Consider the following 18,889-nt stretch of genomic DNA (forward strand, 5'->3'; position numbering starts at 1 on the left):
GAAACTCATTATCTCCCTCTTCAAACATCCCCATGTATACTCCATTTTATATTTTACTATAAATCCAGGCATTTAAGCGGGAAGAGTCAACCTCTTATTGTTCTCTCTTTTACTTAGGGGAACCATGCATCCTGTTTGCCTGGACAATACTGGTTTATGCCTGTTGCTCCAGCAAAATGACTCACAGCATCCCCATGCATTTTAAAACTGCCCCAATTCAGATGATAAATTACAAGGTCACTGTATAATCCTTACTTAGTAACCAATTGCTATATATTCTTCTAACTAGTTTCCTCTCCTTTCAGCTAACTCCCTAATCTATCACATGAAATGACAATCATCTCCCTTCATCCCATTTTCCACCTCCACATGCCACTTTCTTGCACATGCTGCCCCTCTGCCTGGAATATCCTTCTCTCTCTTTTCATTGTGCGAATAACAATCTGGGAACTCAGACCAAATGTCATCTCTGCTGTGAAGCCTTTCCAGAATCTTCCAGTCATGTTCTGGGCCTCCTGCACTAACAACGACTGCAATATTAGTAACGGGAAGTGTGTACCGAATGCTCACTGTGCCCTGAGCTCAATCAATTTTAGGTATTTACTCTCATTTAATTGTATAGTAACTCTATATGATAGGTTTTGTTTTCCTCATTTTTTTTTTTAAATGTAGAAATTAAGGCTCGGGAAAATTCAGTAATTTGGCTAAAGTTACAAAATTAAGTGGTGGAACTAGGACTTGAAGCTAAGTATGTTTGGTTCTGAGGCAAAGCTTTTAAATCCCTCCCCTATACTATCACACCAGTACCACCATTAACAGGTTCCTGTGATCTAACAAATTTGAGCCTGTGCTGCAATTCTGTCCCACTTGATCACTTCTGTGCATTCATAATTCTTTGTATACACTCCACAGGCGGTCCAGTCATATATTAATAAGTGTCTTTTGCCTCACTTAACGAGACTGGGATGACCTCAATGATAGGGAAAGGCTTTGCTACTCATGGCACCTGCAATTGTGGCTTAATGCAGATATATGAAAGGCCAAAAGCAACAGAGTACTTACTATTCAGTCATAAATTCTAATGCAGAGGGTCGTCTCATCTGCAGTCTTAATAACTAGAATGTGGTACAGGATCTATCTAGAATTAGACCACAGATGTAAACTAGCAATCTTTAGGATAAACCTAATAGATTTTCTTCGGCTGGTATAGGTGCTATTTGTTAGTAGAATTAGCTGTCAACATTTAAAATGTGCAGGTTTTTTTTTTTTTTTTTACATAAATAAAGATTTCTAGCTTCTTTTGAAACACTGGGTCAACATTTTTACATAACATAACAGTCAGGAAGTAATAACTGCCTACTTGACCCAGGGATGTCCTCCCCCACTCGATGTACACCACTCTATATATTTCCAAAACTGAAGACAAGTTGCCATTGTCATGCTTATGCAGTTGTTGTTGTTGTTGTTTTTAAGATTTTATTTATTTGACAGAGAGAGAGCACAAGTAGGCAGAGCAACAGGCAGAGGGACCTGAGATCATGACCTGAGCCGAAGGCAGCCACTTAACTGACTGAGCCACCCAGGCACCCCAACATGTGGTTGTTTTTAAAAGGAAAATGAAATGTTTTTAGTACGTATGTCTCCATTAAAAAGCTATGTGTGCACTTCATGAATTTCATGCATCTGGAAAGGCTACACATTAATAAATGTGGTTTTAAGTGCAAATAACTAATAAAATAAACTGAGGCTTCATGACAATACTACACATCAAGAAGTATTACCAGCATTGTGATTATTGACTGATGGCCTTTATCAATTAAAAGCATACATTTAATGTGCTTTATGTTTACACAAACACATACACTTGTATTCATTCAGGCGGGTGGTCTCTGGTGAAAAATAGAGAGCAAAAGGATTTCTGTAGCTAAGGGTAACCAAAAGAGGGTAGGATATCAAGCTTGGTAATATTAAAGAAAAACAAACCAGAGGGAATTAAAATGCAAAAAGATATACTAAGACATATTCGAGTTGAGAATTTGAAAACAAATCAACAAAAGTTTGTCAAGTATATAGCTTGAAAGTAACGATATTTTAATTAATGGGGGAAAACAGAGATCAAAATTTAACTGCCCTAATCAACCAATTCCAGGTTTTTCTGTAGTATGCCCTTACCTAACTGTGCACGTAAGTAGAAAGCTTCCATGTGTAAATGCTACCCGTCCCATGTTCACTTCCAGGGAGGAAATTAAATAAATTCACACCTTTTCAAGGGGCTCTAAACTCAGCCATGTATTTGTGATCTCCATTTTTAAGAAAAATTTTAACAACTTTTTTTAACCTATGCTACTTAAAATCAAGTCAACAGTCCATCATTCTAAAATGATATTAAATAATCCCTATTGGGGCACCTGGGTAGCGCAGTCGTTAGGCGTCTGCCTTCGGCTCAGGGCGTGATCCCGGCGTTCCGGGATCGAGTCCCACATCGGGCACCTCCTCTGGGAGCCTGCTTCTTCCTCTCCCACTCCCCTGCTTGTGTTCCCTCTCTCGCTGGCTGTCTATCTCTGTCAAATAAATAAATCTTAAAAAAAAAAAAAAAAATCATCCCTATTACTTGTTCATAAACTAGGCCCTGAGGAATACCTCACCATCAAGCCACAAAGGGGGAAGCAAGCAGCCCCCTACTCCTTACTACCTTTCATTTTATCTGTCTTATACACTGAGCTCTCAGTTTAGGTATTTTAAAGTTTTGAAAACCACTCATTTCTTCTGAATGGTTTATCAAAATTTAAAGTGACCAAGCGATGAAATCAAAATCCTGGCAAATTTGGTGACTTCCAACCTCTACTGCAGTTTTCTAAATTCCAGTTCTTCTTGGAATGTTTTGATTTCTAAAAGCAAGAAAATGAACGTATAGAAGACCATGATAACCACATTCTGCAAAAGGAATGAAAAGATGCTTAGCTGACAGAATTTCCTAATAGCCCATGTAAAGAATTAAAGAAGACACCCTCCAATCAAAAAGCTCCTTTATGTAGGCCTAAAGGGTTAAGAGGTATACCTAAAATACATCTAACTGTGCTCTGAATTACACAGGCACTAGTCCCAAACAATACTGTTAAGTAACAATGTTTAAATTTTCAACCTTAAAGTTTTCATGAACACAACATGCAGCATTTAATTCCTACTGCTCCATACTGAAACATGAAATACTCAATTATTGATGAGGTTTCCATAGGAACTGCAGCTCCTTTTGGTATCATGCAATAATTCATTAGGAAGAGTGGCAGCAGCTATGCTCTGAATGTAGAGACATTACATAGAAATATTACCAATAAAAATCTGGAAGTTATAACAACTTGTAAAGAAAAAGAACACGTCTGCTTAAATATCATTTAGATGTTCGAGGCTATGAGAGAACTGATGGACATGAGAAGTACAGAGAGTGCCTACAGAAAAAAGAAGAGACCAGCAGAGGTTAGTGAACAAATACACAGCGTCATCCCTCACGGCTCACTTTGTCTTACCTGAGGAGGAGTAGGTGTGGAAGTAGGTCTCCCTATGGGAGGAGTAGGATTTCTGCTGCCACCTCCAGACATAATCTCTTCTGTTATGTCTTTCCCTCCCTGGTTTGGGTCCCGAATTCTTATCTATAAGGTCAGAATAAGATGGCACATTGAGAGATGGGTAACTATGTAGTACATTTATAGGCATATGATATGTTAAAGGTATAAACTGGGAATTCTATCAAATATCAAAGTTCATAATCACCACATTTGACTTTATTTCAATCACAGAACCATATGGGGGTCATTCAAAGAAATTTAGGACATTAGTTCTGACTTGAACTAATCAGAATAACAAGCTAAAATGAGAACCAGTTGGCTGAATTTCTAGGTCAAAATGGCAAACAAAGTATTAACGCTTGTCTTGTAAGCGCTGCCAAATTAACTGATTTAATTTACAATGCTTAACATAAGATTCATAAATAAAATCATTTTAAAATATATGTTACTCAGTAGAATAAAGTTTTAGGGGTCGTAAATGGGTCTCTAACAAAATGAAAAATGCACATATCCTAGTAATTAGGAATAATTTATGTTGCAGACACCTTATATATGTATATAAGAATGTTCACTGCAATAGTGGCTTTTCGAGCAAAGGCACAGAAACAAGCTCAAGGCTGATCAAGAACATAGTAATTAAAAAATTATGCTACATCCTTACAATTAAAAACCAATAGAAAGCAAACAGAAAGAATGAAATAGATCTACGTGTACTGATATGGAATGATCATCCAAACATATTAGTAAGTAAAAAGCTACAAGATACAGAACAATGTGTATGGTGTTCTTTCAATTTTTAAAAGGCTAACTATGCTTACAGATGTCAGTGGAAATGGTGTTGCAAAGGAGATGGAGCACCTGGGTCTAGGCCTTCCATCCTCTGACAGTGCTGAGACCTAAAGACCCCTTCTGCTATCATGACCTCCAGAGTGACACCAAGGTAACCCTGGCTTCCTGGAAATGTCAAACCATTCATTAATAAAACCACCTAGATCTGGAAGCTGTTTGGGGAATTCTTCAGTAAGATTTCTAATATCAGCTATTTTTTCAGATACAGAAACTTGTCTCTACTACAGTTTTAAATATTGCTTCTCTTTCATTTGTTCTACTTTCTTGTTCAGTAATATCTATTATGTCTTCCATTTACATCGTCTTCTTCATTAATGTTTCTGCATCCTGGGTGTTCTTCACATCCAACATCTGTTTCAACATTTCTAAAGCATACTTTCTCACCTTCAGTGTCCTGATACATGGGCATGTCCTGCTTATTATGATGTCTGCACAAGAAATTTGTTTCTGATAATAAAAGAGCCAAAGTTTGGAACCTTATTAATTTTTATTAAATGACAGCACTTTCAAGAGTACTGATTGCTATGATATCTCTTCCACATATCTCACCCTTGTGAATCCCATTTTGTGTGTCCTAATGGGTAAGAGATTACAAGCCACTCTTCTCCAGGATGTCCTGCAATGTGAATTTCATATTACTACACTCTAATTTTCTTGGGCCTGCCTTACTAGACAGAGGCAAAGCCCCTGTAACTTCCTAAAAACAGTTAGGATACATTTTCTAAATTCTGCTATTTCTAAAAATAAATCTATTCCACAGGAAGGATTTTTCTTTTCTTTTTTTTTTTTTTTTAAAGATTTTATTTATTTATGTGACAGAGAGACAGCCAGCGAGAGAGGGAACACAGCAGGCGAGTGAGAGAGGAAGAAGCAGGCTCCCAGCGGAGGAGCCCGATGTGGGACTCGATTCCGGAACGCCGGGATCACGCCCTGAGCCGAAGGCAGACGCTTTAACGACTGCACTACCCAGGCGCCCAGGAAGGATTTTTCTTATTGTCCTTAACATCTCGCTCATTTTCGCTTGTGGTGTTTTCTCCCCCGTAAGTTCATATTTGCATGTAGAGCTGATTAGGACTGAAGTTAGAGGGCAATAATCAGTACGTGAAAACAGAGCTCAAATTTCTCCCACTTAGTAAGATCTTACCAGACTAAACCCTCCCAGTTCTAAAGAAGGCATGTTGCCATCTAGCATAACTAGCTCAGTGCATGTTGAAAAATGATATTAAGCAAATGGTTCTTGTAACTTCTACTTATATGTCCATATAAATTGTCTAGGTCTAGCGGTAAGCATATAAGCAAAAAACAAAAAATGGCAGTCATTCATGAACTCAGATGAATAATGATTACAGCTGTGGGTAAACTTATTTGACACAGGAGTGGATATTCGATTTTAAAATAAGAAAACTTAATAAATATCTCTTACTGTTTTTTTCTCTCTCTTGGCTGGAGGGGGTTGCTGCTGCGTAGGCACTATGATTGGTGCTGACTGATACACTGGCTGACTTGGGTAAAAAGGCGTTCCTAAAGAATTAGGAAAAAAATGAAGCATTCAGTTATTTTGTCAACCACTATAAGACTACTAATGGCACTGTGTCTCCGGACAATCAGTTAAAATAATAAGTAACAAAAACATTCCTCTTAATCATCTCTATCCACTGGCTCCCCTCTATTTACGGAAGTGCTCAAGGAATGATTCCCCAAAACTCAGAAACACCTATCTTTTTGTCAGCATCCGATATGAAAACGACTAAATAACCAACTCTTGCAGATTGCCATCAGAGTCACCTTTCAAAAAAACTGATCATACTATAGCACTGCTTTTAAAAAATCTGTTCCGGGGGACTGCCCATTCCCTGTGATGTGAATATGTTTTGTGTGGGGGTTTGGTCAGAGTCAGGAGAATATGTATGATCATCTTGTAGAGTGGGAGTGGTCTGATTATTCTCCCTACTTACAGAGAACCACTGTCATAGGGAACCACCCTTAAGGCTTAGCAAATATCATACTATCAAGCAGAAAAAAGGCTGAGAACAAGCAGCTGGAAAATAAAGTCTGATACTGAGTCCAGATTCCAGGGTTTTAACTATCTTATGTACCATTCTCTAGCACTATAACTTTGCTCTAGCAACAACTTATACCTACTACTATCCCTTGAGTACATTAATCTCTTTGACGTTGTTCAAACCTTTGACTATGTTGTCCTTCTACCTGAAATTACCTTCTTCCATCCACCCCTTGTATTCTTAATGAATACTTTCTTAACTTTAGAAACTTTGACTATTATTATAATTACTATTAAGCCAGAGTACTAAGAGAAGAGGTGATCAGGAAGGGTCAGATACTAGATACATTAAGTAGAACCTACAGATTTGCTGACAGAGTGGATGTGACTATGAGAGAAAGGAGTATCCAGGAAAACTCAAGGTTTTTTGTTGCAGCAAGTGGAAGAATGAAAATGCTATTTACTGTGCTATTTATTTACTGAGATGAGGAAAACTAGAGGAAGAGTAAGAGTTTAGGGCCTAAAAATCAAGAATTCAATTTTGGACATGTAAAGTTTGAGATTCTTACTAGACAGATAGCAGCAAGCAGGCAGGAAGAGACACAAGTCTGGAGTCAGAGAATAGGTATCCATTTTGGAATTAGTAGAGTATGGACAACACTTAAACCATGAGACTTGGGTAACTGAGGAAATTAGTACAAATAGAGAATGAACCCAAGGACGAAATTTTGGGGCACTCTATGTTGTTCAGAAATTACAGGTATGAAGAAAACCTAGCAAAGGAGATGAAAAAGAAAATCAAAGCTGTGGTTGAAGTAAAGTAGAATGCATAGGTGCCCCTGACAAAAGTTATACTGGGGGGCGTGGCGGGAAAGTGTATCCTGGGCTCAACAGTGAATGAGATGGAAATGAAGACAGCTGAGCATAGATAACTCCTTTTCTTAAAATTCTGCTATAAAGAGAAGCAGAAAAGTGGCTGGGGTTTTTGTTTGTCTTAAGATGGGAATGAAACAGTATATACCTGTATGCCGAAGGGACTAACTCAGCAGAGAGAGAGAGAAAATGATAATGCCAGAAAGAGAGAATAGAACAACTGGAGTAATAGCCTTAAATGTGTACATGATGGGATCCCGTGCACAAGTAGAAGTCTGGCTTTTGATAGAAGCAGTGATGGTTGAGTCAAAGATAACAAGAAGGAAAAACATGAAGGTATAGATAGTTAATACAGGTAAAATCCTTGATATTTTAGTAAACAGTCAAATAATGTTGGTTCTATTATCACTGTCATCGTCAGCTTCAAACCATTCCCACCGTCATAACAGTCTTTAAGCGGTAATTTCTTGGAAGCAGTACCACATTTGCAGGTACCAGAATTCTGCAGGTCTTAGCCAAATTTGGAGAAGATCTAAACAGGGGGCATGGCTAGGATTTCAATGATTTCAATGTAAAAAGAGAAAACACCTTATTAGCCGTGCCTCTGGTAGTGCATACACTATTGTCAAAGTCAAGCTTAAATAAGCGATTCTATGCTACCCTATAAGGTCACTAGCTCTAAAACTCAGAAAACAATCTCCTAAAATTGGTTTCAAATGCTGCTAGACAGGCAATACAGTCTGCTCACCTTGCCGTATTTTTTAAACTAAGTGACATAAGACCCAAAAGGTGAATCATCCCTTTAAGAAAAAAATTAGATTGTTCTAATAAAACATTTTTTGAGTCAACATGACTGGGGTAGAAACTGGCATATAATACACATGCTATAAATACCAGCTGAATAAAACTGGCCGCATAGGGTATCTTGATAATGGGGTTAAACACAATTAGTAAAATATCAAGTCAACTGAGGACCCCAGCAGAGTGGGCCCTCCACCCTATCAAATAATGGTTATCTTTTATAAAATACTAATTCAACTTCTTATATAGTCAGAGACATTTAAAAACACTTATTTTATTCTATTAAAAATGTGAATAACTTTCACATACCATTTACTAATTAGGTATGTTACTTAATGTCCCCGACCTCTTATGCATGGAATGTAGCAGGTTTATCTAGATTAGGGGGTATGTCAACTAAAGACAATAGGCTAAAATTCAGTACAATTTTATAAATAAAGTTTTATTGAAATACACCTATATACAGTATATTATCTGTTACCTATGGCTGCTTTTTCACTAAAATGGCAGAGGTGAATAGTTGCAACAGAGACCATATGGTCTGCAAAACCTAGAAAAAGGGCTCACCCTTTTCTTCCCCTGATCCCTGTTCTCAATCAGTGGTTCTCCAATCCCCAGTTTACACAAAATGTGTCAATGATATATGGCAAAATTTATACAATAATAACCACATTACTATACTAACACATACAGAGCCACAACTATAGGCTTGCTAATTTGACATTTTGGAAAGGACTGTTACTGTTTTGAAATTATTTCAGTCTTGTTCCTTTGTGGTTCAAACAGCCTTCCTATATGAAATGCTACTGACATTAAATAACAGTTTTCTTTGAATGCCTTTGTGGCAAAATTAAAAAGGTAGTAGTTCTGTATATTTCTTCCTTTATTTTACTTTACTTTTTAAAAAATTTATTTGACCAGGATATTGAAAAATCTGGGAACCAGTGGTCTAGTCAACATTTAGATTTGTTCTCAATCGTAAAACCCCAAACACAAATATCTAACAAATGCACTGTAAGATCCTGAAAGGCAAGGAAAATATCTCAACACCTACATCCTACAAAATACCTAACACACCGTCTTATACATTGCAGGTCTGCCAAAAACCTATCAAAACTGAATTTTCCCATAGAAACAAATATAAAGATAGTGATTAAGTATGCAGGTCAGCACATAAAAATCAGTTTATCCCATAATATCCCATAATAATAACGTCAGTATACAACCACATCCATCAACACAGTACTTTTTTTTTTTTAAGATTTATTTATTTATTTTAGAGAGAGAGACAGAGCACGAGCAGGAGGGGCAGAGGGTTAGGGAGAGAGAATCTCAAGCAGACTCTAAGCTAAGCACAGAGCCCAACGCAGGGCTTGATCCTAGGACCCCAAGATCATCATTTGAGCCGAAACAAAGAGTTGGTTGCTTAACCAACTGTGCCCCAACAATCACAGTATTAACACTCCATGAAAACACCACCAAATTCAACTTCAGATGTCAGAAAGTTTCCCATTTCCACACAACATGGGAAACAATGAATGGATCCCTCAGCTCTTAGGAGCTGAATAAGGTGCCCAAGTCCCACAGAGCTCAGGAAAAGAATGGAAAAGAAAATGAAAGGGGGAGGAAGAAATCACATGGTAGAGTGAGATAAAGGGAGAGTATACTGGTTTGAAGCAAAGAAGAATGGGACCTTTTATTTTTATTTTAAAAAATATTTTATTTATTTCTCAGAGAGAGAGAGAAAGAGAGAGAGGGAGAGCACAAGCAGGGGGGTGGCAGGCAGAGGGAGAAGCAGGCTCCCCACTGAGCAAGGAGCCCGATCAGGGACCCAATCCCAGGACCCTGGGATCATGACCTGAGCCAAAGGCAGATGCTTAACTGACTGAGCCATTCAGGCATCCCAGAATGGGACCTTTTTTTTTTTTTTTTAAGATTTTATTTATTTATTTGACAGAGATAGAGACAGCCAGCGAGAGAGGGAACACAAGCAGGGGGAGTGGGAGAGGAAGAAGCAGGCTCCCAGCAGAGGAGCCTGATGTGGGGCTCGATCCTGTAACGCCAGGATCACGCCCTGAGCCGGAGGCAGACGCTTAACCGCTGTGCCACCCAGGTGCCCCAGAATGGGACCTTTTAACAATGTAAATTCTCAATGTTTTCTTTTTCTTTCTCAGTATTGCTATCACTGCTAACCACACCTCTTTGCTCCCAAACCCAAATTTTTACACCTTGGGCCATCACCCCTAGCGTTTGCCTGGAAATAATTTCAGTCTTCATGAGGTATTTTTCTGATATAACAGGCATCAAAATATTTAAGAAACACTAATGAGAGAAAAGCTGAAAAGTGACATTGATAAAAGACTACTCATTAGTTATTTTTCTTCAACACTTAGAAACACTCCAAGAATTATACTCTATAAATAGAGTTTTATGATCTTTGTTATTGAACTTCAGTAGGGAAAAAATATTCTTTGAGAATCACTGTTCAAGATTTAAACTGAAAAGAGGAGTAAAATATTAGTACCCTAGAGTGAATTGTAAGCTAAGGACAAAGAACTAAGACTTCACCAAACAGACTGTCCAACTCACCAACTCCACCAGTAGGGCAGGAAGGAACAAGACTAGGATTCGTTCCCTACCAGTTCATGGAGAGGAAGGCCCTCTGCCCTAGAAGACAGGACTGCTGTGCTTCAGAACAGAGAACTAGGATTCCACTCCTTATACTTGCTTTTAACCCGAACCCAAGATTAGGAAGAAGAAGAGGGAGAGTAAGGGGTGACATGAGGATTAGAGGGAAATGAAGAATTGGGAGTGGAAGGGTAAGAGAAGAGGAGATTCCAAAAAGAGAAAATAGTAACAGGGATGTTTATGGTCTTCTAGACCATAAAGCCAGAAAGCTGCCCCAAGGTGGTACACCTGAAGGACCTATAATTTGTGGGAACTATTGGATCAGAACTTTAAAGTCTGATAAAAGCATATTAACCAGTGATAAGCCTTAAAACTAAAATATCTGCCCAAATAATGAAAATAACCTAAGCCTATTAGTAGAGGACTGGATTATACATTATGATTCATCCCTAAAATGGAAGAGCTTGAAATTCTATAGGTAATGAAATGGAAAGATATCCATGAATATATTGTGGGATGGGGGAAAAAATAACAAAGTTTTAGAACATTATAAATAGTATGTGGCCATTTGTATTAAAAATTATTTAAATATAAAAGAGAAAGTATGAATTAATCTGTTAAATCATTTCTTTAGGGAGTAGAGAAAGGGGAAAAAACTGGCTACTTCAAATTTATACATTCTATATTATTTGTATTTTTCTCACTAACTTGATTACTTTCATAATGAGAAATTATTTTAAGATTGTTTTACTCATCTTAATGAAACTAGGTAAACTGTTTTAATCTAGATGACAAACTGCTTACTTGATGGATTTTGGATTTGCGTAAGAATTTCCTGGGGGAGAAAGAATATCTAACAAAGGGAACAGACATCAACAATATCTGAGATACAATGGCCCCTCAAAATCCTGCTTTTTGTGAAAATAAACAAATACAGTTTGTATGTAATAGAAATAAATAAAGCCAAATATGTTATAATACTGTGTATACAAATCAGCAAAATATTTCCCTACCAGTAAACTCATCTATATTGTTTCTATATATACTGCAGTAGTATTAAGAGCAATAAAGAGGACTGGCACAGATTTATAATAGAATTTTAATGACAACATTTTGCATCAAAAAGTCATTTATACAATGCATAAATAAACAGACTAGAATTCAGTGAGACACGTTTCAAAATGATTTTGTGAATTAGAAGATACAATTGCATTCCCATTACAACATGGAATTGAAAGAGAAAATTCTGTGGATTTTAGCATGTTTATTACTCTGACAGCCAGTCTCACCGTACAGTTTTTCTATTCAATAAATTTTTGATAATATCAACCACCAGTTTTACACTTCAAAATAATTTTAATTGGGGGCTCCTGGGTGGCTCAGTCAGTTAAACGTCTGACTTTTCTTTTTTTTTTTTTAAAGATTTTATTTATTTATTTGACAGAGATAGAGACAGGCATCGAGAGAGGGAACACAAGCAGGGGGAGTGGGAGAGGAAGAAGCAGGCTCATAGCAGAAGAGCCTGATGTGGGGCTCGATCCCAGATCGCCGGGATCACGCCCTGAGCCGAAGGCAGACGCTTAACCGCTGTGCCACCCAGGCGCCCCTAAACGTCTGACTCTTGATTTTGGCTCAGGTCATGATCTCAGTGTCCTGGGATCTAGCCCCATGCTGGGCTCTGCCCTCAGCGGGGAATCTGCTTGTCCCTCTCCCTTGGCTCCTCCCCCTGCACACTCTCTCTCTCAAATAAAATGAATAAACAAATAAATAAAATCTTTTTTAAAATGGAAAAAAAATTTTAATTGTATTTAAATTTATAGAATAAGTACAAAGACACTAAGGTGGTATGAAAACCCCAAGTTCAAAATAAGTTCAAGGGGCACACAAGGGACACTTCAACACTACTGGTAACATTCTATGTCAAAGCTGGGTGATGCACATGTATTATTTAACTTTAAAACATATATATGTAAAATGTGTTGCTTTGAAAATATCAAATATTTCCTAGTAAAAATACTTCAGTAAAGCCATGTTTCACATATACATACTTGCAATATTTAATGACATTATGAAGTGTATCATTTTGTACTGCAAGTTTCACAAGCAATAGTAACCAAGGTAAGAGAAAGGTTTTCCCTTCTCTAGAAGTAGTAAAACCAGGTAATACTTGGTTCCTTGGCCTATTTCACCTCAAAACCTAAGGGAAATGTTCTTGGGCTGTCTAATACCAATTAATTCTGATGTAAAGGTTTTTAATTGAGACACTAAATCCCAATGTTAGGGAATTGGTTAGTGGACCTGTTTATCTATAATAGATTACTATATCTTAAAAGAACAAGTTAAATTTTTAATATGCCCTTACTGGTAACAGAAAAGATCAAGCTTACTGAATCCTAAAGCTTAATTTTTCTAGTATTTGCTGATTTTATCCCTTAGAATTCACTTTCTATGTTAGTACTGGTTCACAAACAAAGTACAAACATGGCACTTATTTCTCTACATTAAAAATATTTGTGATTTTCAAGGCACTTTCATTTCACTAATCCTTATAACCTCCCTATGACACAGATCTTACCACAATTTTGCAGAAAAGGAATCAGTCATCCCACTCCAATACCTACACAAAACAATAAAATTCTTTGCCTTTGTGGACAGTACATTCTAGCAGGAAAATGTTAACAAACATTTTGGTAAATGGTGATAAATGCTTGGGAGAAAAAGAAATCATGGAAGGGAGATAACTGACCCTTGAACAACACACAGGTTAGGAGCACCCTCTGCTTACCTGCATGCAGTCCAAAATCCATGTATAAGTTTTGAAGCCCCAAAACCTTATCTAACAGCCTACCGCTGACTGGAAGCCTTACCAATAAAGTAAACAGCTGATTAACAGATATTTTGTATGTTACATGTACTACATATATATATTCTTACAAAAGATAAGCTAGAGAAAAGAAAACGTTATTAAGGAAATCACAAGAGAAAATACATTTACAGTACCATCTGTATTTATTGAAAAAAAAATCAGTGTATAAGTGGACCCAAACAGTTCAAACCTGTGATGTTTAACAGTCAACTGTATATTTATTCCATCAGCAAAAATCCAATAAAAATCCAGGTAATGATGAGTTAGTTGGCTGCAGATTCAGAACCTTGAGACACGGGTTCTTTGCAACAGAATTACCGGCTCTTTCAGAAAGTGTCGTTAACTAAATATACTTCTGTAATACTCTTTCCTTGTAAACCACTCTCTAAAAAGCTTTAGATTCAGAACTGTTTGCAACATTTTATTTAAAAATTCTTTATACCATTATACCTCACTACCTAAACTGATCAGCAGAATGAAAAAACAAAATAAACGTAACTAGCAAAAACTGCTCAATACTTCATACTTACCATAAGCATTGGGGAAGTCCCCGGGTCCTGGTCCAGGATAAAAAGGCCCTGGCCCTGGTGGCTGAACTGGATACTGTTGTGGCGGCCCAACATAAGGAGGGCCACTATGACGGTACTAGAAAAGAGAAATTAAAGATATTTATACATAATATGAAGATGGCTTAGTATTAAAAAAAATAAAGGTGTGTGTGTGCGTGTGTGTAAGAGAATTACTGAAATAAGGTGAAAACTCCTGGTTAATAAATACTTTCAAAAATGCTTGCTTGCCATCAAGATGCAATGAGAATGAAGAGAAAGATGTGCATTAGGTAAAAACCATACAGTAAATCAGTGCACAGACAGACATCAGCTCACTGTAAAATTATTTCAGGATGGTAGCTTTCAATGAAATTGAATGTTATCGCGGAACAGCTTAATTACTGAGTCTGTTTTAGAGCAGATGGATATGGGAAAGGGATGGGGCAAAAGCTAGAAAATAAAAATAATTTCTCTAACATCTTAGAAAAACTTAAGAGATACAGAAATATCTCCTTACAATATTATGGAAAATGACAAAATGGCCAGACATAGCTTACAGAAAAGTTCACCTATCACTAAAAACCGATGCCATCACCCACCCTCCCTGCTTCCTCTGATGAGAATTTGGGTTAACTCTCACTCTATTGCTGGACCACACAGACCTGAGAGATACTTTACCTGTGGGATACAGTACTGAGGACCCTGGGGCACTGGGTACGGCATGGGCAGATGGTTAACCATCATGATGTGCTGATTGGCCTGATACACTGCAGTGGGTGTCTGTGCACCAGGACGAATGGAAGGACTGCTGTTCGGGATGGTAGCTCTAGGAGGCTGTATCTGAGGCCTCTGAAAAAACTGAGGAGGGGAGAAAAAATATTTATTTTTTTACAAAAGGGAATATGTAAATTTTACTATCTTGAGCTTTCTCCTTTTTCCCACTAATAAAAATGTTACCAGCTGAATTGGAAATACAATATACATGAAAAGAGGCTAAACTGCATGTGGCTGGGATCACTAAAAATATTCTACACTAGGCACGTTAAGTCAAGTTTTGATCACTGCTGTCACACATATGAAAACAGTAGGGCAGTCTCACTTTTAAAATGAAGCCTCAGCTATTTTAAATGAAAATTTATATACCATAATTATTAATTTTTAGATGTGTGATAAAATGTAACAAAAGGCTCTCTATAAGTTGTTCTACTGTATAAAAGTACTTATTCTTTCATTTTAGAGTAGGTGGCTTATAATCAACTTATTAAAAATTAAAAGCAGTCCCCTAAAAAACCACCATTCAAGTAATTTATAAAATATTTCTAGACATAAAGATTTTCATCTCAGTCTATCAGAGTCAAGTTAAATCAAAACTACCAGTAGAGTTGTCACATGCTGCTTGTCACATGATGGGAATGGCCTTTCTTTTCTAAAAAGTGGCAACACCATATTAAAAACTGAACCCAATTTTGCTTTCTTGAATAGTCTGCAGTAAAAATGGAAAATCTAGACAGGCTTAAGAATGGTCTAGAAGGAGCAGAACATAAATTTATCAAATGGCAGCCAGTACCTGTAGTTATTTATGGCTCTCAACTGTAGGCTTAAAAGCCTTGAAACAATATACCAATAGTAAATTCCCACCGTGAATGCATGTATATTCATCAGCAAACAATCAATCTCATTGTAATAATAATAAGGGAACAGAGTAGTAAAGAGGCCATGCAGAACCAGTAATTGTTACCTGGATGGGTCTGAATCCTCCCTTCAATTATGAAGCAAGAAAGCAGCAGGAAACAGAAAGAAAGCCAATGGAAAAGCTTATAGATCAGTAGGAAGGGGTAGGACATAGCATGCAGCTCAACAAAAATATCTTTCTATTTAGTAACAATAGGAGAAGAAGGAAGATTAGAAAATCAGAATGACAATTCTCCACTGAGAATTCAAGGACACGTGGAACTGAAGAACTGAATCACACTTAATTGAATATAAATAAATCTGGGGCAAAAATATTCTAATAGTAGCCACAAGTTATAATAGCTTGAAAGAAAATGTCTTCTTGCAAGTACAGATGGGACTGATTCCTGTTCTTGGCTCTACAGACACCCATTATGTGACTTGGCGTTAGTTATTTAGCTTCTCTATGACCCACTTTCCATCTTTAATGGAGAAAAGAGTTAATAATAAAAGTGCCACTCATTAAAGTTTGCAAACATCCTAAGAAATAAACTTTTCAAAATATATCAGACCCTTCAGGACAGAAACCTACTCTTCTCAACTAACACGGCATATAAGAAGACACTTAAAGCTTTAAACTGGGGAAACATAAAACTAGTCTTAAAATGTGGTCTAGCTCCAAAATCTCTTGAGTTGTCTCACAATTCCAGACATGAATATTGATTGCGATTGGTCCAAATAAAGCAAGGATGAGCTTTGACCTTTGGGCCCACTCAGGTCTTACCCGGTCTTACTCTTAATCATCAAGTTACCCACACACAGTAGAAGAAATAACTTTTTATCTTGTGCTGAATTGGAAGAATTAGGATACAGTGTCCAAGGCTCATCCCCTTCATAACCCAGGACAAAGAAAGCCCTAAATAGATTAAGTCACAGAAAAGCAAGAGACAATACAGCAGAGAATGGAGTGGTAGAGTGGATGGGAGAACCAGATGGGGAAGGCCACAGAGAGGAGTTGATGGAGATGAAAAGAAAGTACAAGAAGCAAAGTTGATAACAGGAACCTGGGCTGGGCCACACCAACACAATAGTCTTGTGGTTATCTCCACTGACACAATTTTGGTGACAGATGCAAGAATTCTGTTTGCTGCAACCAAGAACACTGAACTAGTAAACTTTCCATCCTACATGTCACTTCTCTTAATTACACAGCAGGCAGAATCTATTATTTATCAACGTATGTGAGCTGTAAACACACTTCACGAAAAATTATAAACATTTTTATAACTTGGTTAATATGTCAGAAGCCACAAAACTGTACAGGCCTTAAAGAGAGGATAGCCATTCATCTGCTCAACTTAATAAGCATTTCTCCATGTTAGATGCAGTGGATAGAAATCTTACTCCTGTAAGAAAGATCCTTTTCCACCAACTCTAGAGGGCAGCGAAGACAAGGAGAGTATCAAACACAACAGGTGATGATCCACTATGGTTATATTATAATCAAATTTTGTAAGCATATTTACTCCCTGAAGAGACATGGTGCTATTAACTTGTGCAGAGCAAGAAAAGCAGATATGGGCACAGTTTACTGTATGTGATTCTTTCTCTTGGCACCAGTTTCCAACTTCTCTGCTGGGGTTTTTAACCCCGTTTACAATAGCTGAGAATACAGCTTATTCAAGGAGGATTCAGAAGCCTGTTTTCTTCAGTGGTTTTAAAAGAGAAACAAGTGTTTCTGATGATACTGCTAATATTAACATACAGCTGAACCCAGGAAAACACAATTTATGGTTATGTGGACATGTAATATTTTTTATAAACTAAGACTTTGGCTTTGAAGCAATGCAGAAAAGTGTATTCAATTATGCACATTAAATAACACTGAAGATTTATATAGCACTTACTAGCTACCAGGTACTACTCTAATTATTTTACATATATATTAAATTATTCTTACAACAAACCTCTAAGGCAGGTAATATTATTAACACCCCCATTAGATATATGGGGAAACTGAGGGACAGGGAGATTAACGTCCTAAAGGTCTCCCACCTGTAATTGAAACACAGTCGGGTTTAGGTGCATAACTCTAACACACTCTACTTCTCATGAAATGGAACACCCCTCGTATTTTCAAACAATTGTTGACAGTCAAAAGAAATTTTTTCTAAGGCTGAAGGGATGTGGTGAGACCTTTATCCAACTACATTAATGGGCGGCATATCCCTCAATCGTAACATTCCTGATAAGAAAAATGTTCCATCAATTACTTCACAAAATTCATGGTTATTATTCAGGAAAATAAGTTTCTTCTACCTACAAGACTCTAATTCTCTATCTCCCTTATAGTAACAGACACCTATTCATATGCTTTTACATCCTTGGTCCAACATTTAACAGACCTTTTACTCAAACTCACTGCACTAAGATTTTTATAAGGACAGGCTATCTGGAGCTTATTTTCCCCCCTTAAGAAGTTCCTTCCCTTCTTCATTCTTCTCCCTCCTCCCTCCACAGAGGAGATTCTACTATCTATAGGACTAGAAAAGGTGTAATGGCTGGAAAGAGGTGGATTCTCTTTTTTGTACTCTCTCCTACCATTCAATTGTAAATTTAGAGTTAGATTTAATAGTGGTGCAGGAAGTTAAAAATCTGTGGGTGGGCATGGCAGCAAACCACAGGTTATTAAAAAGAACCTGTGAATGTGAATGGGCCTTCCCAAACTGCTTGCAATGCTTCTGAATCCCTTTTCCTCTCCACTGATCAAACTCTCCTGAATGCTGGATGGAAAGACAGTAGTACAAGCCATTTAGTCTAACCATATACCTAAAGTTTAAATCTCTTATTTGACATGCCCTTCAAGTTACAACACTTGAGTAACTGAAGACATAGTTCCATTTCATTATTAAATGGAGTTCTGACTTTCCTTCTACTGGCTCCAAATTTTTCTCTCTGTATCATCTTCCCTCTGGTCCAATAAATATTCCTAAAATCACACCAAAGACAAATCCTTCTTCCAAAGAAGTGACAAATCTCTAAGTTATGTGAAGACAGCCATCACTGCCAACTTTCACACCAATGTCTA

At 37.3% G+C, this 18,889-nt stretch overlaps 1 protein-coding gene across 50 annotated transcripts in view; it reads right to left on the bottom strand.

Annotated features, from left to right (window-relative positions):
• Positions 1-18,889, bottom strand: part of EIF4G3 (eukaryotic translation initiation factor 4 gamma 3) — a 333,841-nt gene that overhangs the window by 136,504 nt on the left and 178,448 nt on the right. For all 50 annotated transcript variants that reach the window (XM_048221828.2, XM_048221838.2, XM_048221839.2 and 47 more), the window contains 4 exons: positions 14,809-14,988; positions 14,113-14,227; positions 5,836-5,933; positions 3,525-3,647 (listed from right to left, as the gene is read on the bottom strand). In XM_048221828.2, the coding sequence (XP_048077785.2) occupies positions 3,525-3,647; positions 5,836-5,933; positions 14,113-14,227; positions 14,809-14,988 (516 nt within the window). The remainder of the gene's footprint in view (positions 1-3,524; positions 3,648-5,835; positions 5,934-14,112; positions 14,228-14,808; positions 14,989-18,889) is intronic.

Source organism: Ursus arctos, unplaced genomic scaffold (genome assembly GCF_023065955.2).
Source record: "Ursus arctos isolate Adak ecotype North America unplaced genomic scaffold, UrsArc2.0 scaffold_32, whole genome shotgun sequence".
NCBI lineage: Eukaryota > Metazoa > Chordata > Mammalia > Carnivora > Ursidae > Ursus > Ursus arctos.